General features: G+C 40.0%; 1 protein-coding gene and 1 long non-coding RNA gene across 2 annotated transcripts in view; both read right to left on the bottom strand.

The window, feature by feature from the left end:
• Positions 1 to 4,310, bottom strand: part of LOC119476683 — a 28,658-nt gene extending 24,348 nt beyond the window's left edge. Inside the window, exons 1-2 of the long non-coding RNA XR_005204080.1 lie at positions 3,954 to 4,310; positions 2,551 to 2,652 (exon numbers count right to left, since the gene is read on the bottom strand). This is a non-coding gene — a long non-coding RNA (uncharacterized LOC119476683). The remainder of the gene's footprint in view (positions 1 to 2,550; positions 2,653 to 3,953) is intronic.
• Positions 4,311 to 6,355: 2,045 nt separating this feature from the next.
• Positions 6,356 to 19,492, bottom strand: cd109 (CD109 molecule). The gene is made up of 14 exons (XM_037751461.1): positions 19,433 to 19,492; positions 19,228 to 19,345; positions 18,371 to 18,488; positions 17,921 to 18,034; positions 15,453 to 15,671; positions 14,707 to 14,848; positions 12,420 to 12,596; positions 12,132 to 12,213; positions 10,874 to 11,102; positions 9,571 to 9,742; positions 9,139 to 9,329; positions 7,589 to 7,855; positions 6,701 to 6,763; positions 6,356 to 6,499 (listed from the first exon to the last, which is right to left on the bottom strand). Exons 1-14 carry the CDS (start codon positions 19,458 to 19,460, stop codon positions 6,356 to 6,358), a joined length of 2,064 nt encoding a protein of 687 aa, XP_037607389.1. The 5' UTR covers positions 19,461 to 19,492.
• Between the last annotated feature and the right edge of the window lie 2,713 nt (positions 19,493 to 22,205).

The raw sequence follows: 22,205 nt of genomic DNA, 5'->3' as shown, positions 1-22,205 counted from the left end.
GGAGGAGATCTGGACGAACACGTCACATCGACAGCGTCCACGTGTCACATTCATCGTACTCTTTGGTTAAACGTTCTCAGGAAACATTAAACTGGTTTTATATTTAAGGGGTCGTTCCAGAATCATAAATGTTTCATTCAGTCCGAATGAACCGTAGCGTGCTTTACATCACTGTGACATAAATAGTATAAAGGAATAAGAGTCTTTGCTGCGGTTCCAGTGATGTCATACGTTTAAAGGTCGGCCAAGTTCTCACTTTGACTCAAACATCTATTTTTATAATTCGTCCAGACTGAATCACACAGTTAATACACGCTGATAACTGTCTGTTTAGTTTAGTCAGTGGAGAGCTGCCAGAACACCCAATAAATCCTGACTCATCGCGTTTTATTATCACCACGACTCAAACACATCTCCAGCCAATCAGGTTGCTTTATATTCTGCATTACATCATGTAGAGACGACAGTCAGAACCTGAAGAGTCGGTACTCAAACCAGAACCTCAAACTATCCTCAGACACCTTCACTGGTTTGGTTTTGTCTCCTCAGACGTCAGACGAGTGGAGCTTCACTCAGTTTGACACAGTGACTGAAAGTCAGTTTAGTTCATAAAACGCTGCAGCTTTCTGTTCTGAATTTTATAGTCTTTATTTTTTGAAGAAGCATCTTTCAATAGCGGTTAGTTTTCAAGTTTTATGAACAAGTTATGTAGAAACTAGTGAACAAAACCTGCCACAAAGTCAACAGATCCTCATACAACGGTTCGTTCATCCTGAAACAGAAGTGCTATTTCTCAGTTGTATTCCAGATGTAATCTATCATCAAGTCACCTTGATAGCAATTTATTCTTACCACCTACAGTTACAGTAAACGTCCTGAGTCGTCACTGAGAAGTTCCCTTCAATCAGTTCTCCAACAGAGACCCTCCAGTGAGCATTAAATGACAGAAATAAGTGTTATACTCATCCAGCCATCCAGATCCTCCAAAATAAAAGCCTTACAGGTCTCACAGTAGACCAGTTCTTCATGAGCTCCACCGGAGACAGTCCGGCTGATCATCCTGAGTTTAACTGACAGGACACAAACTGGTTCTGTCTCCATGAAACCATCAGAAACTGGTACCAGTCAGGATGATTTATGACCTGAACTCTGTCCAATGAATGAAGTAGAACTGTGGTTTAGAGGCTGTGGTCCAGGGCCACCTCTAACTGAGACCAAAGATGAGGTCCTCCTCTAACTGGTCTCCACCTCTAACTGAGACCAAAGAAAACAAGCAATCACATCCTGAGGGTGGCGGTCAGATCCAGGTCCTGTTCAGACCACCGATCTGCTGGCCGTCCCTCAAAGATGACATCACAGCCGCCCTGCTGAGTGTCTGTCGGCGGCTGGAGTTAAAGACTGAGAATAAAGAGCCACTCGGGGCGGGGCGGCGGGGGGGATCTGAGGTTACTGATTTACCTCCAATCATAAAGCCAACACATACAAACACGTAACTGTCGGCCGGACTGATGCTCAATGTCAAAACTTACAAGTTAGTTTGGCTTTACAGAGCTTTAGTTTATTAGTTATTGCATGAGAAAGGACTCACGCTACACGTCCACCATGCAGGTCCGGCCGTTATGGTTTGTGTCCACAGGAGCCTTTTTTGGGACGCGAGGGGTCGCACTGTTTCCCAGCGTTGGACGCTTGATGGGCTGCCGCTAGGTACCTACAAACGCTTCCCCTCCGAGGACTGCTGCTCCTGGCTTTCAAACCGGAACCAACATGGTGGCTCATTTGGAAACTTTCTTCTCTTATATCACGAAAATAGTTCACCGAAATGTGTTTCCGAAGACATTTTATGCAAAAAATGAGCCATGCAGCTGAATCTGTCTTCATTTTAGATCGACAACAGTTAGTTTTTGGAGGCGGTGAGTCACGTTAGACGCCCCTGATTTGCATTAAGTAGCCTAGAATTTAACTTTATGCAAATGAGGAGCAGGCGACGTGGCGGTCCATCTCTTGAAACGCAACGCTGCACTAACAGAATGCATTGCACGGCTGCTTACATAGATAATAACTGGGAGAGCGTGGAAATGAGGGATCCTGTGGACACGTACCATCACATATCGCCGTGTCATTCGTGCACCATTTGCATGACGTTTTTGTTGTTGGAAATGCACGTATTAAAACATTTGTAGCTGGTTGTGATGCTCAAAAATCAGATTATCACCTTTTAATCTGCTGGAATATTTCTTGAGATGTAAATATAGATTACTAATATTTTAAAGTGTTATAATCCAACTTTCTTTCTCTCTACATGTCGAGCTGCATTACTCTGAGCAGAATAAGACGATGATCCCTCCTCGGTGTTTGACAGCGACAGAGTAAAATATACAATCAGCGTCCCGTCTGCCTGCTTGTGTGAAACCTCCACTGATTCCATATTTGCCTCATTAGTGAGCAGCATGCGGGCCAGGTCCATCTGCCTCCCATTAACGGTGGCAGCCAGAGAGGCTCGACGCTCTCAGACTCATGTGAACGCCTCTATAAAAAGTTTCCCGTTGTTACCTTGGTGTCATGGAAAGTTGTCGTTGGGAGACGTTCTTTCTTTTCCTGAACAGGACTGCCACCCTCTGGTAGAGCTGCAGACAGCAGAGAGATCTGGTAGAGCTGCAGACAGCAGAGAGATCTGAGTTTAATGAGAATTATCAGTCAGGTTTTAGAGAAAGATGATGAAGATGTTGTTAGTGATTAGACAGTGAAGTTATGGTGAAACACTACAGGTAAAAACATTTCATACACTTCCATAATACGTCTTCTTTCAGACTGGTGGAAAGAAAACAACCATAATACACTTTTATGTATGGAGGAAAATAAAAAAAATAAAAAAATAAATGAATAAATTAATTTTGAGTGACAGCCCTTACATTTAGATAATGAGGCAGAAATGCATAAAGAAATATATAAAGAAAAGAAGTCAGAAATAAATTAGTTAGGGGAAATAAATAAGAGGAGGAAATGCAAAGGGGAATCATGCAGAAATAAATAAATAAATGCATAAATACAAAAATACTGTAGAAATAAAATAAAAATAAATAAAAAATAAATACTTAAGTAAAAATGCAAAAATAAATAAACAAATTGATCATTTTATAAAAATAAATCAATTAAAAAATTAAAGGGAAAATTAAACAGAATAGTAAATAAAGAAGGGAATTTATACAAAAGAAGCAAATTAAAACAGAAATATCAATTTATTGACATAAATTGATATTTCTGTTTTAATTAATAAATTAATGAATAAATGTTGAGTGACAGCACCCTCATTTGCATAATGAGGCAGAAATGCATAAAGAAATATAGAGAAAAGAATACAGAAATAGTTTGGGGAAATAAATAAGGGGTGAAATGCAAAGGGGAATCATGCAGAAATAAATAAATACATTTAAAAAAAATAAAATATAGATGCACAAATAAATATATAAATAATGAATAAAAATAAATGCAATATATATATGTATATGTATATATTAATTCAATAATTAATCAAATTAAATATATAAATAATTAAAAGGGGAAATTAAATAAAAGAGTAAATAAGGGAATTATTACAAAGATAAATAAATAAAGAAGCAAATTAAAACAGAAATATTAATTTATGTCACATTTTATCAATTAATTAATGGCTACATTTATTTTGAATATTATTTTTGCTACATTTATTTATTTATCAAGTCATTTATTGATGTAATCTTTTTATTTTGGCAGGTTCCGCCCTCCATCTTTAGGGGTTTATTTTACTACTTTGTTTCTGTAGATTTCTCCTAAATTCACATAAAGTCAGCATTAGATAACGCCTCATTTGCATTTTTAAACATTTCAGAAAACTTGTAATACAAAAAATAATTGTCTTAATATCAGTAATTAACTGTGGGAGTTTCATGGTGATAACTATTAGTTATAATATTCACCTGTAGTGTGCTCCAGTTGAGTGAGGTCATCTCGGTAGAGTCACGTTTTCAGAAGCTTAACGTCTCATTTCAGATATTTAAAAATATACAACTAAACTAAACTACAACCAGTAGGAATCCATTTAAAGAATTACTGTTTCCACCTTATTGGCATTAAGACAGTGAGCCTCCTGAGAGCCGCTCACACTCACTCAGGTGTGTTCAGTTATTGTGATTAGATGCTCAGGTTGAAGGTGATCATCATCATCATCATCCTCATCATCATCATCATCATCGTCTCTAACAGGTGAACCAGAGAGGAAAACACTTGTGTAGGTAAATTAGAAGGTAACTCCTCTACTGAGAGAGTGGCTTTACAGACTCTCTACATGTTGTATTATATTAAAAAGTAAACAATTAAGTGGTATATTAAAGACCCCATATTGTAAAAAATGAGATTTTCATGTCTTTTATATTATAAAGCAGAATGTCTGTCCTGTCCTGTCTATAAAGTACTATATAAATACTGCTAAATGCAGTACCTGTGAGGGTTTCTGGACAATATCTGTCATTGTTTTGTGTTGTTAATTGATTTATAAATAATAAATATATACATACATTTGCATAAAGCAGCATATTTGTCCACTCCCATGTTGATAAGAGGATTAAATACTGGACTAATCTCCCTTTAAGGTTCATTTAATTTGTGATTAATCACAATTACATATTTTAATAGACTGACGGCCCTATTTTTTAAAGTAAACATTCTAAATGTGTCGCAGTTTATTTCCTGTTCATCAGCTGACAGGAAGTAAACATGGACCCGAGCTGTTGCCTAGCAACGCAGTTCCGTAGAAATGCACTAAAACGGAGCGTTTCAGACGGAGATACAGTAGATACAGATACAGGTATATTCAGACAGACAGGATGAGGAAAATATTGTTGTTTTTTCAACATTACAGCATGTAAACATGTTCTAGAAACATAAAATACAAGTATGAACCTGGAAATGAGCACGATATGGGACCTTTAATGTGGACTGAGGAAATAATATGAAATGAATGTGTTTCTTTGAAGGGGGTTGGACATGAATTGAGGAGAGATTGATGTGAATTTGAGCGTTTAATGAGTAAAACCTCCTGGTGTACGCCCTCAGTCCTTCCTATCATGCAATCATAAAGAAATAAAAGCTCTGATTGGGGACTAAAAGTCCTCAGAGGAGGATGTGAGTTTCTTTCTCAGATTTTTGTCCAATAGAAACAACCTCTCTGCTCCACAGTCGGCCGGCTGATTGAGCCCAGATGTGTGCAGCTGCACGTTCTGGTGACTCATCTCTCTCTCTTGAAATATGGTAGCGCCGGCGTTGTTTAATCGTGACATTCTCGTATTGTTTGATGTCCATGAGAATGAGTGTGTAGTGCATGTGTTGATGGAGATGTGGTGCAGCGCTGCCTGCTGACAGATGATGCTCCGTGTTTGGAGTCAGAGGAGGAAATATTTTGCCTCTGCGGTGGTGTTTATACTCTGACAGGATCTGATACACTCTCAGGGCTGAGTGATGAGCACGCCGCTCCAACGAGGTGGTGTTCATCCAAAACTATCCAAACTCTGTCTTACAGGGAAAGTGAGAGTTTCACACTTTAGTTTTTGCAGCTTGACATGAAGTACGAAGTACAAGTGTTTCTCCAAAGTGTGTTTCTGTGGATGGTGAAGTTGGCCTGTCGGTCGTCCAAATATCTCAACAAATATTGGACGGATTCACATGAAATGTTGTGCAGACGTTCGTGTTCCAGAGAAGATGACGTCTACTGACTGTGGTGACTTTTCCTCTAGCGCCACCAGCAGCACCACAATATATCCGTAACATCCAGCATGTTAGCATTAGAACATATCGCATATCGCGATGTTATGTTTTGTGATACCGTATCGATTCTCAGGGACTGTTTGTAACTTCTTACACGTATAAATCATTGCTGGTCGGTGTCTCATGGTCGCTCGCATGTGTCTACGCTGTTCAGACTCAGACTCCAACACAAACTCCAGTGAAGCACCAAAACCTCTTGGTTGTATCTAGTGAAGCTGTTAAACAGTGTTGGCCGCAGTCAAACTAAATAAATTATTAAATAATATTAATAAATAATTATAAAATAAATACACATTTTTAAAAATCTGATTATAAATTCAAAACATGTTAAGAGTAAATACATTATAAAACACAACTTATTTAAAGTGAATTCTTTCAAAAAGGTTTTCAAAAAAGTAATGTTTTGAATATTTCAGCTTTGCTTTTATTTAATCTTGTTCTCAGATTCACATGTGGTGTTTTTATTGTTTATCTTTTTGACTTTATTGTGTTTTATTGTCTGTAAACAGACGTGATGAAGGTTTGACAGATATCATACGGACATAATGCAGATGTTACGTTACCTGCTGCAGATGTACAGATGTGCTGAGTTCATTTCTGTGTCCATCAGCTCGACGTACAGATAAAACGCCTCGTGTTCGCCGGCGTGTCGCCTCGTCCTCGTCCTCGTCCCGTCATTCCTGATGTTGTAGAACACGTTCAGCTGTTCAGAAGAGGTGCATTTACAGGAAGGAAAAACAGAGTTTCAGCCACATGCTTATGAACTACAAGAGTTTCTGTGCGGCTCACACCACAAGTTGTCATGTTGACGAGAAGGAGCACAAACAGACCAGACGTACTGATTATAAGATTATTATATTATATTATTACTATATTAATAGTTTGAACCTTTCTGTCGCGGTACCTGAAACAGGGCGAATCCCCGACCTTCTGCAGTCACCTGCAGGTTCAGCTCATCTGGGTCGATCTGAAACAGAACAACAGATTACAGATTACTGGGTTCTACCTGCAGATCAGATTCTGCTCCTACATCGGCAGAGCTACGACGGAGTATCAGGGCCACGTCGAGGAAAAAAAAAATCGGAGATTTCGAGAATACAGTTATAATATTACGGGAAAAAAGTCGTAATATTCTGAGAATAAAGTCATAACTTTACGAGAAAAAAAAAGTAATTTCCTCCTCCACAAAAGAGTCAGATGTGGTTCTTTCTTCGGAATTTACTTGCACAATCTTTTCATGGTCCTGATACTGATGATAATGTGGTGCAGATGTGCCAAAAGATGAAGTATGGTACTAAAGTATAACTTCACAAGATTCCCATACGTTCCTCATTTTCACACTATTTCCCCTCTAAAATAACACTTCAAATTACTAATTTATAATTTTATGACTTTGTTCTCATAATATTACGACTTTTTTCCTCTTAAACTTCTGACTTTATTCTCGTAATATAACAACTTAATTCTTGAAATCTCAGATATATATTTTTCCCTCAACGTGGCCCTAATACTCCGACGTACACAGAGCTGTGGTGGAAAGTTTGACTGATTTTAATGACCTCATTATGTTTCTTTTAGTGCCAAAAAACAGCTGTTGATCAGGCTCGTAGAACAGCTGATTCCTCACAATGTTCTTTGATAAAGGTTTCATCTCGTTAACACATCTGCCTCCTCCACCTCTCTGTGACCTGAGCTCTCATTGGTTATCGACAGGTTTTTTTTTATCATCAACAGATGTTGAATCACATCTGCACATAATAATCTGATAAACGTGTGTGGTGTCTCAGTATACCTGCCGGCTCTGGTGGAGCAGGTAGTTGTCCTGGCGGATGTGGAAGGAGGCGACGGTGGTCGAGGCGAAGGTAGTCGAGGAGTCGGTGGTCGAGGAGTCGGTGGTCGAGGTGTCAGTGGTCATGGCGTCGGTGGTCATGGCGTCGCTGGTCGAGGCGACGGTGGTCATGGCGTCGCTGGTCGAGGCCTTCACTCTGACCTCGAGGTTAAAGTTGTGAGACGTGAGAGCTGCGAACACGGACAAGGCCTGCAGAGCCACGACGGTGTCCTGAGAGAGGAAACAAGACTCATACATCTGCTCCACAATATCCTGTTACAGTTCAGTCGCTGATGGACTTTTGCTTTGATAGTCACAGCTGACTTCCTGTTTACAGCTGTGTTGTTTTATCAGTGAGTTCATCTGTTTCTGGAGAAAAATTTTTGGCTGAAAAAGCCTGAGAAAATCTTTATTAAACGTACTGTATTTGAAGCCTCTGACACGGTATTTATTTCCTTGTAGCATCTGTCATGCATGTGTTTATGTGTGTGTGTGTGTCCATGCGTGCTGAGGGGTTAATGGTCTTTTTAGTCACCAAATGCTCAGACGGCCACAGTCTCCTTCTGATGTGACACAAACCACAGTTTTCCTCTTGGAGGGACACAGAAGGCGCTTCAGTCTGAGCTTTGAATCCTTTAAAGGGACTGTTTGTAACTTTTTAAGCGTATAAATGTACCTGGTCGGGATCACATGCACGCTCGCGTGTGGCTGGAGTCACTGCTCCTCTGCCTGCTTGCCTTCACTCACACACCGCGCGCGTTCTCGCTCCACCTCTAGACGTGCATGAGCGCTCACTTCACACTGCAGAAGAGTTAGTTTAGCGCTGAGAATATCTAGTGAATGTACAGTGGACGTTTGTGCAGAAACGTTATTGCCTCTGACCAAAACTCCGGTGTCTCCCTGTGGGCGCAGTCGGGAGACGATAACGTTTCTCTTCCTGCTTCAGCTCCGGCACGACCCACTTTTCCTGTTTCAGCCTCCGGGGCTAGTTTAGCTCTGAGAATATCTAGTGAATGTTCAGTGGACGTTTGTGCAGAAATAACTGCTGCAGCTCCTCCAGACCAACAGAGGTTTCCCGTGTCTTGTGAAGTGACGGGGCTCCGCAGAGAGAAACGTAATCGTCTCCGACCAAAACTCCGGCGTCTCCCCCGTTCCCTCCGGCCGCGGTCGGGAGGCTGAGGCGGGAAAAGCCAACACTAGGATCAGCATTGATTCATGGAGAGACCTTGGTCTGGTCAGCTAACATTACTGCCAAGCAGCTGAAATATAGAGTGATATTGTGCTTTTAGCTGACGTGTGTCTCCTCACTGTGTTGAGTGATGCTCCTTCATGTCTATGTAGAGCGAGCACAAGCGTGAGCAACAGGACGCTGACTTTCGTTGACTTAAGGGACACAGTTGTCGCTGTTAACAAGCATTTCTGAAAGTTACAAACAGTCCCTTTAAGGGAGGTAGTTTTTAGTTTTTAGATATCAGTCTTTCACTATTGCTGTTCTCTGAGGTGCAGCGTCTCACCTGAGTGCTCCCGAATCCCCCCAGGTGGTTCCGCTGTTGGCTGAGCCACTTCATGAGGATGAGCCCCTCGGTGACGTGACCTAGTCTTTGCTGAGTCAGCAGCACGTAGGACGCCATCTCAATGTCTGCAGAGCGAGGCTGCCACGACGACGACAGACCGCCGTCTGGGGACGACCACATCGGCACGCCATCTACTCACAGAGGACAGTCACAGGACACGCAGGTGTCATCAGTAATAAATAGCATTTATTTGACATATTTTTACAAAATCATACTTTTTACTTCACTACATTAATTTGATTGTTACGAGCAGATTCAGACTAATGATACAAGATATAAACATAAGAAATAAATTGTGAGGTAGTATTAAAGATTAGAATAATATTTATTATGTAGTGGAGTAGAGGTATGACATGTGAGTGGTCACCTCACCTGTCATCTCAGCTCGTCCAAGCAGCTCGCTGAGAGCCGGGTCAGCGTTGGAGCTGTCGGACAGAGCCAGAGCGTAGGCGAGCAGGCTGAGGCTGTAGTTACTGGAGACGCCCAGAGACAGACGGGTCTCCAGGTAGATCAGGGCTGCAGACACCTGGCTGCCATACTGAGCCTGACAGACAGAGAGACAGCGTGATGATGAAGCATGAAACATATCTCAGCATGAAAATGTTTTTTTAATTTAAATCCCATCTGAGGAGAAAAATAAATGAATATTCTTTATTCTTTATTCAGATCCCCATTCCTCTTCATACTCTTCCTGGGGTCCACACACAACAAAAGCACAATATATAACACATTTAAAAAAATCACAATAAAAACATGTTCAAGACAAATAAAATTAAAAAAAAATTAAAAGAAGAAAAACAAACAAACAAAAACTGCAGAAAATATTTTTTTTATTTAATTTAATTTCGTTTAACTTATTTATTTTATGTAAATTAATTTTCATTAATAATAATATTAATACAAAATTTGACAGTGCATCAAACTGTAATCCCTCGTGGTTGTTCAGGTCGGCCACCGCGGTTATTTTTAATATGATTTTTGGTATTTTTTTTAAAACTTACCTTGCTAGGTGCTTCAGTGATCATATTTGGCAACTTGCTCCACATTATGATAGCCCTATATATATATATATATAACAGATCTGCACATCGCATCCATTCTGGGTTTAAATAAAAACAATAAAATAATACATAAATATAAATAATAAAATAAAAAAAAGATCAATAAAACATTTTTTGGGATGGAAAAAAAAGAAATGAAGAAAAAAAAAACTTTTTTCTACTCAAATTTCACTTCGTCTTTTAATGGATGTTCTTCTAATCTTTGCTTTTTATTCCATGTGGATAACAAGTCACAAGTGCAGCCCCATCCTGAAGCACTTGCCAAACTTCAGATCTCAAAAATACACTTTAAGTTGCTACAATATACCACTAAAGTTTGATTGATGCGTAAATTCAGTCAGGAAGACTAGGGGTGCAATCTCATTCATTCTCATTTATTCTGACCAATCAGATCTTGCCATATCTCCCTAAACCAATCACATCGTTGCTGTCAAAAGTTTAAAACTGTTCTCCTCTATGCTGCTTTCAGTGTCAGTATCAGCACAAACTGATGCGACCCTCCACCACCCCATCACCTCCAGATTCATCCCATCAGAGTAATCCTGCTCCACTTCATTCATCGGATCTGCATCAATCTCTTCACTACCACCATCACCAGTGTCTAGACCTCTCACCTTGATGTCGCTGTCTTCCAGCAGGGCGATGACGATGTAGGCTGTGAGGGAGACGACGCCGTCCAGTCCTCCTTGGAGCTCGGTGTGGATGACCCGGCCGGGCTCCTCGGATCCCCCGTCGGCCCCCTGCTGGGCTGCTAACCAGGCCGCCGCTGTCTGCAGCACGTGGGCGTCCATGCTGATGAACGGCCGCGCCTGCAGGAAACACCTCAGCACGAACGCAGTGAGCCTGCAGAGACAAAGATTCTGTCATCAGTGTTCCTGCTGCATCTATGAACAACTTTATTACTACGGCTGGGACGATCCACCTACGTATCTCCTGATTCAATACTATAACCATACTCGTATTCCATATTAAGATCTATTGTGATTGTTGTTAACTTTTTTACCTCTAGACCATGAAGGGAAAAAGTTGAATCATACACTTCTAGGGACTTTTACTTTGGAAAATATCTAAATTGATCCAGTAAAAATGTTGATTATCAGCATGTATGTAGTCAGAGTTGTCCTGAAGTCGACCGGCACGTTACCGCCATACCATAACGCTTCCTGTCCGTGACAGAGTTAGCATGCAGCTTTAGCTCTGCTCTGCCTAGCTCTGCTTTTCCTGTCAATGTGTGAAACCCAAAGTGTTTCCATCCTTTACTGGATGTGTAGTGTTTACCACGCTGGATTTAACATGGGAGGGTGCAGGTCGTATCCACGATGACCCTCCAACGTTGACTACTTTGTTCTTTTTTGGCAGAAGAAAAGTCTGACAAAAAAATGTCCAGAAAATGTCTGAAAAAGGCTGAAGAAAGGCCGACATATATCAAAAAAAGATTCTGAAAAATTACCAAATAAATTCTGAAAAATGACCAAAGAATTTACAAAAGTAGGGCGAAAAAAGTCAGAAAATAAGTCTGACATATGTCTGAAAAAAATCCGATAAAATGTCTGAAAAATGTCCGAACATAAGTCAGAAAAAAAAGTCAGAAAAATGTAAAAAAAAAAACAACAACAACATAAAGGTCAATTGTCTGAAAAAAGGCTGAAGAAAGGCGGACATACATCTGAAAAAAATTCTGTTTCGGCTCGCTGCAGTTTGTTTTGGTTGACGGATACGGAACAGATATGACGTCACGTTACTCAGACTACCACAATAAAAGCGGTAACTTCCTTCTACCTCTGCAGTACTAAACACTAACGTAAACAAAAAAATCGTGATAAATACTGTAGGTGAATCATTTTTTCTTCCCCACCCCTATTTATTACACACCAGGTGCTTCCAGATGAGTCCTGGTCTCCGAAGGCACTGAAGGAGCCGTCTGCTCTCTGATAGGTCAGCTCTCGCTCATAACCTGGCGGGAAGGACACCAGAGATCATATCAGGTCATCTTCTGGCTTCTTCTGGACACAAATGTTTTTAACATGGAGGTCAAATCAAAACGACAAACCCCAAAAATATATCTCATAAAATCCTGATTATTCTACGCAGCAGAAGCAAAAACTGCTAAATAAAGCAAATCCCGCTGTTACAGTAATGATGTCATTGTTTTATATTTACCCGTCATCATGTGGTTCGTGGCTCTGTCCGTGGTCTCCTGGTCCGTCTGTCCCACGGCGCTCAGGTACTGCAGGACGTAGATGTTCGGGGCAAAGTTGATCATGTTCTGCTCCCCGCAGCCGTACGGCATCTGGATCAGAGAGTCCAGGCCGCTGATGGACGGCCCGAGGATGTCGCCTTCGTCACCGTGGAAACCACACAGATCAGACATGAGGATGAAAACTTACAAGTATACTTGCAGTAAAAACTATTAAACTAGTAGTTTACTGAGAATATATACTGTATATATAATATAAAAATGGGCTAGAAGTATATAACCAGTAAACTAACAGTATGCCTATAAGTTCACTTGTAGTATTGTTCATAGTATAGTTGCAGTACAAAATACAACTTGGATGTAAACGAGTTGTGTACTCAAAGTTCACTAATCTTACATTTATAGTTAAAAGTATACTTTTATAAACTAAAAAAGTGGGCCAATTTAGTCCCAAGAGGTATTGAAGTAGTACACTTACAAGTATACTACTAGTCCATTGATATTATTACATAAAGTATACTTGTGAATATACGTATACTTCTTTATGTGAGGGTAATATCACCTGCACACTCTGCAGCAGGAGGCCAGATTTAGCTCCGAGCTGACGTCACCGTGTTGTGTGAAGTTTCCACCGATCACACGGCGAACTACAACCAGCTGCTTCATCACAGGTTTCCTCCTCGCCGCGGCGCTGACACTTAACCTTTAACATCACTACAACAACGCCGACTATCTCTGTTGTAAATATGGTCTGTGTTCAACACCTGAGCGTTGAGGAAACTATGATCTCAGCATGCCGCAGCTTGTGTTTTCACGATGAACGTCTGCACCTCGTTACACGGAGGAGCGACACTTTAACTTCCTGCACGGCTCTCTGTTTGAACATCTGTGCTCCGCAAGACACCACTCTGCTTATTATAATCCGTGTTGTTTAGCACACACGTGTCCAATGTTTGAAAGTCCATGCTGGAGTGTGTGTGTGTGTGTGTGAGACAAACTACAGGATTATAAGGTCTGTATTCATTAAATCTAAAGCCTCTATTAACTGCAGCTGGTTTCACTTTATTTAAAGGTTCCATATCGTGCTCATTTTCAGGTTAAAAAAAACCCTTTCTGCCTGAATATACCTGTATTCACCCTCTGTCTGAAACGCTTCGTTTTAGGGCATTTCAACAGAATTGCGTAAATATATGTCTCATGCGCGCTCGTGTGTCTCCGCTGTTCAGACTCAGACTCCAACACAAACTCCAGTGAAGCACCAAAACCTCTTGGTTGTATCTAATGAAGCCCGTCTGTTAAACAGTGTTGGCCGCGGTCGGAGGACGCGGGGGAGACCGTAGCTTTGGTCTCCAGGATCGGAGTCCTCACACACCGCGCTCGTTCTCGCTCTTTCGCTCCACCTCTCACGTGCATGCTGCTCACTCCACACTGCAGAAGAGTTAGTTTAGCTCTGAGAATATCTAGTGAATGTTCAGTGGACGTTTGTGCAGAAATAACTGCTGCAGCTCCTCCAGACCAACAGAGGTTTCCCGTGTCTTGTGAAGTGACGGGGCTCCGCAGAGAGAAACGTTATCGTCTCCGACCAAAACTCCGGCGTCTCCCCTGTTCCCTCCGGCCGCGGTCGGGAGGCTGAAGCAGGAAAAGCCAACACTAGGATCAGCATTGATTCATGGAGAGACCTTGGTCTGGTCAGCTAACATTACGGCCAAGCAGCTGAAATATAGAGTGATATTGTGCTTTTAGCTGACGTGTGTCTCCTCACTGTGTTGAGCGATGCTCCTTCATGTCTATGTAGAGCGAGCACAAGCGCCAGCAACAGGACGCTGACTTTAGTTGACTTAACGGACACAGGTGTAGCTGTTAACAAGACATTTCTGATTCTTACAAACAGTCCCTTTAAAGGTAAAATCAAAAGTTTAACATAAAAAGCATGCAGTGTACCTATTATTTTGCTATTTTCACTCTCTTAAAGTCACCAGAATGCAAGAAACAAAGTCTCTGAAACCACCAAACACCCCGCTTTGGTTGTGATATCCTCCCTTTTTTTAAGGTCTCAGGGTTCGGTCATACTGTTCGAAACGTATTATTGATTATGTTTTGTGTTTACTTAACATACAGTAAATCTTTTCATTAGTTAGGAATCGACTCTGTTGTTGTTTTACAGGAATCAGACCTCGGGTGACGTGAGGCCTGAATCTGTTTGTTTCCCGTGCTGGTGGTGACTCGGGGTTATTCAGTGTGTTTACATACCGACGGCCGTCACCGAAGCTCTCTCGCTGCCCTCCACAACATCTGGCGGGAAGCTGAACATGACGTCTCTGACTATTCTCGGCTGCGACGGAGAAAGCTCCAACAGCAGCGAGGTGGAGTGAGACTGCTCAAGTCCTTCGGCCTGCAGAATCAACAAGCCGTGAAAAATGAACACACAAACAAACGTGGTGAGTAATATTTCTGGGAAACGGCTGAGCTGTGAAACCAGATCAAGATTTGTAGGGTTACAGTGGAGCAGCAGATGAGGGGAGGTCTCATTAGAGGAGCTGCAGCAGGTTGACAGACAGAATGAAGAAATACATAAATGACTCAAGACTTAAGAAATGTGAGGAAGGGAAAATCATGCATAAATAAATAAATAAATAAATATACACACATTTAAAAATAAATATAAAATAAATGAATAAAAAATAAATGCTAATGAATAAATTTAAAAATTGATCAAAATAAATACATAAATAAATAAAAGGTCAAATTAAACAGAAGAGTGAATAAATAAGAGAATTAACAAAGATAAATTAATTAATTAATTCAAATAAATTGTTGCTACATTTAATGACATATTTATTTATTTATTTATTGAGTCATTTATTTATTTATTTATTATTTTGGCAGGTTCCGTCCTCCAAATATTAGAGGTTATAACACCAAATGTACCTGGATGTAATCTGGAACTCCTCCATTACCACCACATTATTTGAACCCCCTGTTTCTGTGATTTTCACCTTGACGAGCACCGTCCTGAGGACCCGGTCAGACGCATCAATCGACAGGGCTGTCACAGAGATGGGTATCTCTCCGAGGACCAGCGGCTTGATGGGAACAAGGATGGACGCGCTGCTCTGCAATCCCACAGTCACCTCACGAACATTGGGCACGGAGAGCTCGTCATCATCCACGTACACAAACTCAAAAATCTCACTCTCTGCAACAATCACCACAACCTGAGAACAAAGAGCAGAAGAAGAACCCGCCCAGATCACATTAAACGGAGATCAGACGGTACGAAGGGCGTTGTTGTAACCAAATAACAAATTAAAACACAAATCACAGCTCTCTCTCTCTCGGGAGTCGTGAGCTCTTGTTTACGATGTGCTGAAGGATTCAAAGATTAAAGAGAACCTGGGTCATGTCCTCATCGTGTCCTCAGAGATGACAGCAGTCTTATTAAGATGTTAAAACCTCATTAGATTATAGCAACCTGACGCCTGAATCAACCCCCACTAACCCTGTGAACCACATTCACTCCACAAACTCGTAATCCAACACCTGCTCTGTTTTACTGTTGGTACACACTGAAATATACATCCCACTATCACACTCAACAGAATTAAAGGGACTATTTGTAACTTTCAGAAATGCTTGTTAACAGCAACACCTGTGGCCGTGAAATCAACTAAAGTCAGCGTCGGGCTCGTGCTTGCTCGCTCTAAATAGACATGAAGAAGCATCGCTCAACACAGTGAGGCGACACACGTCAGCTAAAACCACGATATCACTCTATATTTCAGCTGCTTGGCAGTAATGTTAGCTGACCAGACCAAGGTCTCTCCATGAACATGATTTAGATCTGATCCTAGTGTTGGCTTTTCCTGCCTAAGTGCAGGCTGATGCAGCGGGGCTCCGCAGCGAGTCTCCCTGCTCTCTCCGCCCGCAGCCGGAGAGAGCAGGGAGACACCGGCACCCGGTCGGTAACGAGACGATAACGTTTCTCTCTGCGGAGCCCCGTCACTTCACAAGACACGGGAAACCTCTGTTGGTCTGGAGGAGCTGCAGCAGTTATTTCTGCACAAACGTCCACTGAACATTCACTAGATATTCTCAGAGCTAAACTAACTCTTCTGCAGTGTGGAGTGAGCGAGCGTTCACGTCTAGAGGTGGAGCGAGAACGCGCGCTCTGTCTGAGTGAAGGCGAGCAGGCAGAGGAGGAGAGGCAGCGGCCACACGCGAACGCGCATATGCGAGCGTGCATGTGTCCCGACCCGGTACATTTATACGCTTAAAAAGTTACAAACAGTCCCTTTAAAGCAGATGTATCTTGTAGTCATCTGATTCCAGCATCACTTGAATGACCTATGACATGACTTTTTACACAATGTGCGTGGCGTTCAAGTGGTTAAGTCATGAAGATCACCGCTGCTAAGCAACGGCAATATTAACGTTACTAGAAGCCACAAAAGATAACAGTTTAGGTAACATTATGCAGTAAATGTAAAGGTATAATGACAGAGGAAAAGGATGAGGCCGTTAGGAATATCAACATTTTCCTCAGACATATTGTAAAATTACAAAGAAAAACAATATACTGTTAAAATTATAATATATTAACTTATTATGCACCAAAAAATTAACTTCCATAACTTCCGCCATTTCTGTCAACTTGAAGAAACACGCCACAAGTCGTGAACTCAGACTTGTGGCGTGTTTCATATGGGTCCAACACGGTAAACACGGTAAACACGACCCCATTTGAAGGCACCAATAGACGCCGCATTGACTCCTGGATTGTGCGTCAACGTGGGCGCCATCTCGGACCAGGCAAGACTGTAGTGAACGGGGGAGCTGCCGTTTTTCTGGATAAAAAGCACTATAACTTCTAAATTTCTCAACCGATTTCAATGAGTCGTTTTATATTCAAACATTTATGATCTACGAGGAGTAACGTTAAGTTATCGTTACGTTTTTTTGTTTTTTTTTCAAAGATTTTGGTGAAAAAACGTTAAATACGTTAATGTCACTAACGTGCCGGTTCATGGATCAGCTGTCTGTCCTTTGATATTCAATCAATTATTAGGTCATTATTAAAAACTAGTACAATCATATCACATTTTCCTAAAAGCATCTTTCACATTATCAACTGTTCAAGTCAACGTTACGTCTTTACAAAAAGATGTGATGCTTATTATATAGTGTTACTGAGAAGTTTTATGGGCATTTTGATGCTTCTTTCCAGCATGAGAACTTGTCACTACACAGTTGCAAAGTGGAAGTTGTTCCTGGAAGTAAAAGTCCTGTTAATTTTCTACATAGACGATGTTAGATGACTGACAGCTGGATGGACTTGAAACCCTCCTGAATGATTAGTACAGAAGATGAACATTAGAAAGTATCTGTTTTTTGATTGAGCAGCTGAGGCTCATGGGTATCAGAGTATTTAGATCCACCAAACCAAACTGATGGAAGACGGACTGACCTCCAGGTCTATAGAGTAGGAGTTGAACAGAACGACCTCCAGCAGCAGCTCCTCTCCTCGGATGATGTAGGCCGGCAGGTTAAGGGAGATGAAGAAAAACTGGGACACTCTGAGCTGCAGGGAGATCACGTGCAAACTTTACACTATTACCAATATAATTCCTCTGTCTATAAAAGTCAGCTCTACCAGAACACATACTATAAATACCCATATTATAACTGCTGCTACTCCAAATAATACTACACAACATTCAAAGGGTTAAAAGTTCTTTGAACTGAAACAGTAAAATAACAATACAGACTCTAAATAGACATCAGAAAATGATTGAAATGTCAAAGAAACAGGTTAAAAAGAAGAGACAAACATTTGGTCTCGGGATGTTTCTCCATGTGTTTTCAGGAGTATTATTTAGTCTTTATTTCTGGGTGGTTATTGACGTGATGTGAATACCTCTACAGGCTCCTCTACGATGCCCAGGCCCAGGTTCTCAGACATGACGAAGGCGGTGGCTGTCCAGGTTGTGATGCTGTCTGGTACAGTCAGAGTCATCTCTGCTGTGTCTGAATTACTGCGGGAAAAAAACCCAGATAAGAAACATGATTATTTTTAACCTTCCTGTTGTCCTCGGGTAAAATTTACCCGTTTTCAAACTTCATTCTATCATAAATATGGTTTTCTTTCATCTAACTGCCCCAAAATAACATGAATGAAAGTAATTCATTTTTTCTGGGGGGTTTTCTCAATCAAAAATGAGTTATAATTTCATGTAAATGAGGTTTATTGACCATAAATTACAAAGAAAAAAGTTTAAAACTTGTCGGAAGAAATAAATTCGGAAAAAAGTCTGAAAAAAAAGTCCATCGAAAAAAAGTCTGAAAAAAAGTCTGAAAGATGTCAAAAAAAATGTCCATAGAAAAAAAAGTCTGAAAAAAGACTTTTAAAAAAAGCCTTTAGAAAAAAAGTCTGAAAAATGTCAAAAAAAAAATGTCGGTAAAAAAAAAGTCTGAAAGATGTCAAAAAAAATGTCGGAAGAAATAAAGTCGAAAAAAAGTCTGAAAAATATCTGACAAAAAAGTCTGAAAAATGTCAAAAAAAAATGTCGGCAGAAATAAAGTCGAAAAAAAGTCTGAAAAAAAAGTCGAAAAAAAAGTCTGAAAGATGTCAAAAAAATTTCGGAAGAAAAAAAGTCTGAAAAAAATGTCCATATAAAAAAAGTCTGAAAAAAAGTCTGAAATATAGTCCAGAAACCCTCACCGGTACTGCATTTAGCATAAAACAATATGCTGAAATCATAACATGAACCTCACTTTGTGTTGATGTCCATCCATATCCAGGTCTCTGGAAAGTTCCTGCGCTCTCGTGGCTCCTGATGTTGCTCCACATGTGAACCGTCTTCCTGGGTCATGAAAAACATTTCCTCCCCTGCTGTTTAGAAGACGAGAAGTCAGTTACATTTGCATCGCATAGTCATAAAAAGTGACTGTGAAACGTTTGAGAATTTTTAAAACTTACGAAATTCAGGCTTCGGCGGCGGTCTCATCTCGTGTAAACTGGCGTCGGTCAACGCTACAAGATCACACGTCTGCACAAAGACATGGAGGACTTGAAAAATACACATTTCACTCCACATTTGTCTGGAAAGCTTATTAAAGCATATTAAAAGCTTCAGCAGCTTCAACAGCCGCCGACTACATTTAAATGTAAAGAGAATTACAAGTTATTCCAGTAAGGTCAAAGCTGAACATAAGGAACATAAGCCTCGTTTCCACCGCAGGAACTTTCCCTCGGAACTAAAAACATTTTGAGGAACTCATTGCGTTTCGACCGCAGGGACCAAAGGTCTAAATTAAGTTCCGGGGACATTTTACGAGGCCTTTTTAGCCCAAAGAAGGCGCTGTTTGTGGGGTAGTACTTTCTGAAAGTACAGGAACTTTCAGGGTGGAGTTTGCAGGGATGACAGTCGCTGATTGGTGAAACACACACACACAGCGCCGCTGCTTCAACTGTACGACTTCATTCTGCTGTCAGCTTCCCAACGCATTTAAAATAAAAGAGAAAAAGAGAGAGAGATCGCGAGCGGAAACGTTAGAAGAGAGAGACGTAGCGCGGCGGTGCTGTGATTGAGAGAAAGAAAAGTTATTTTCTAATTGTTTCATGGCGTTAATGTTCTAAAGCACCAAGCAGCATCTCTTAGTTTTATTTTATTCATCACATCCAACGTGCATCACGTACAAACGTGCAATACTGATTTAACAGTACAATAGTTTAGTGCTCTAATTCAGCTGTGCAATAATCTGGTTTACTCCGGCATTAACACAGCATTTATTAAACTAATATTCTTATTTATTTATACTATTCTTGTGTGGCGGTACTGAGTTCCCCAGACTTTAGTTGTTCAGTCAGAAGACTGAAAAACAGTTCCCATCCACATAATAATATAAAATAAAATGCCTTCTTAATAATAATAATGAACAAAAGCCTCTTCAATAATGAACAAATGCCTCTATATTAACAAACAATTAAGGAAACTGAAATATTGGTTTGTGTTTTTCCTTTTACCCTCCTTTAAAGTTTTCCCAAATAAAATACACTAAAAGAAATGGGTATAAAGGGTTTCATTGAAAATCAACAAATGAATAGAATACAAAAATACAGCCTGCAGGCGTTAGGCTATTGTAAGGCAAGCCAGCTGTTGCACAAATAGCACCTAATCGTCCCAGTGCAGGTAACCTAATTGGTTGGCACTTAACTTGTTTCCCCAACTAGGAGTCAACACTCTCAACAAACAAAACACAAAGATCACAGAATCCCAAAAGGGCCCAAAACAGACCAGAGTTTCTGGTAAAGCTGATAACACATGTTGCATTGAGTGAAGGAGAGATCAGAATGACACTGGGTGTGCAGTTTCCCTCCTCTTTTAAGCCCTACAGAAAGGGCGTCGTTACACCCTGATTGGCCAAGAGGGGAATGCACCAAGCTGCTCTCAACTATCATTTAAGAGCCAGTCCCCACACCCTGCCCAACAGGTGAACTGAATAACCCTCTAATCACTCAGCAACTCAACCAAAAAAAACACCAGGGAAAAGGGAAACAACAGCAAGCACCAGAGAATTGGCAGCTGCCACAAATATTTATATATAGGTAATTAAAGTACTACTACTACTACTACTAATAATAATAAAAATAATAATAATAATAATAATAATCCAAACAGAAACTCTCAAGAATTAAAAATAGATAAAACTACTACTACTACTACTACTACTTTTAATAATAATAATAATAATTATAATAATTATAATAATAATAATAATAATAATAATCCAAACAAAAACTCTCAAGAATTAAAAAATAAATAAATAAAACTACTACTACTATTAATAATATCAATAATAATAATAGTAATAATCCAAACAGAAACTCTCAAGAATAAAATAAATACAGCAAATAAAACTACTACTACTAATAATAATAATAATAACAATAATAATAATAATAATAATAATAATAATAATAATCCAAACAGCAACTGTCAAGAATAAAAAATAAATAAATAAAACTACTACTACTACTACTAATGATAACAATAATTCTGTTCACCTCCATTGTCTTGATGGCTCTCAAAACCTGGACAAATAAAAGCAAATATATCTGTGTGGGTACATAGTTAGTAAGAAAATATGTTTTTTGCAACTTTGGTAAACTTGTCCTTTATAATATCTGGCCTTACATGATCATATTCATGTTTTTTTATTGTTATGAATTGTGAATTAATCATTTAAAAATTGTTGGCGGGTCCAAAATGAATGTTTTGTTAATCTCTGTGGAAGATATGTGACGTTTGGTTTCTAATAAGGCTTGAGAGCTAACAGTAAAACAACGTCTCGGGGTCATCAGTGATCAAGTTGTCAGTTAGTGCTGAAAAAAATGTCTGTATTTGACGGTAAGTTTCTGACAACCACTTGTTTTTAAGAATGCCAGGCTGAATGTTATCAATGTAATCAATAACACCTTTAATAAATGGTTTTCAGCAGTTTCATAAAAGTTAGGTGCTGTTCATTATTTCAACAGCAGATGGTGGTAACTAACAGTAAATTATCAGTGAAGTCAAACTGGAATAAAAATGCAGAATATTTAATAACTAGGTGTTTCTTTATTTTTTCTTTATATTTATATTGCACTATCTCTATTTTTATCTGTTTTTATGTTTTTGATTTTTTTCCCACTCACAATGTTGTTTGGTTATGATTGCCCAGAAATCTTTATAGATATTTAAATCAATATC

The sequence above is a fragment of the Sebastes umbrosus genome, chromosome 18 (genome assembly GCF_015220745.1).
Source record: "Sebastes umbrosus isolate fSebUmb1 chromosome 18, fSebUmb1.pri, whole genome shotgun sequence".
NCBI lineage: Eukaryota > Metazoa > Chordata > Actinopteri > Perciformes > Sebastidae > Sebastes > Sebastes umbrosus.
The sequence above is the reverse complement of the archived record's forward strand: the minus strand, read 5'-3'. Positions and strand labels throughout refer to the sequence as shown.

Coding starts and splice junctions, on each gene's coding strand:
- cd109 (XM_037751461.1), bottom strand. CDS start 19,460: ATGAGACCGCCGCCGAAGCCTGAATTTC. Junction 9,743..10,873: donor TGGAAGACAGCGACATCAAG/GTGAGAGGTCTA, acceptor TCTGTCTGTCAG/GCTCAGTATGGCAGCCAGGT. Junction 7,856..9,138: donor GGGGATTCGGGAGCACTCAG/GTGAGACGCTGC, acceptor TTCCTCTCTCAG/GACACCGTCGTGGCTCTGCA.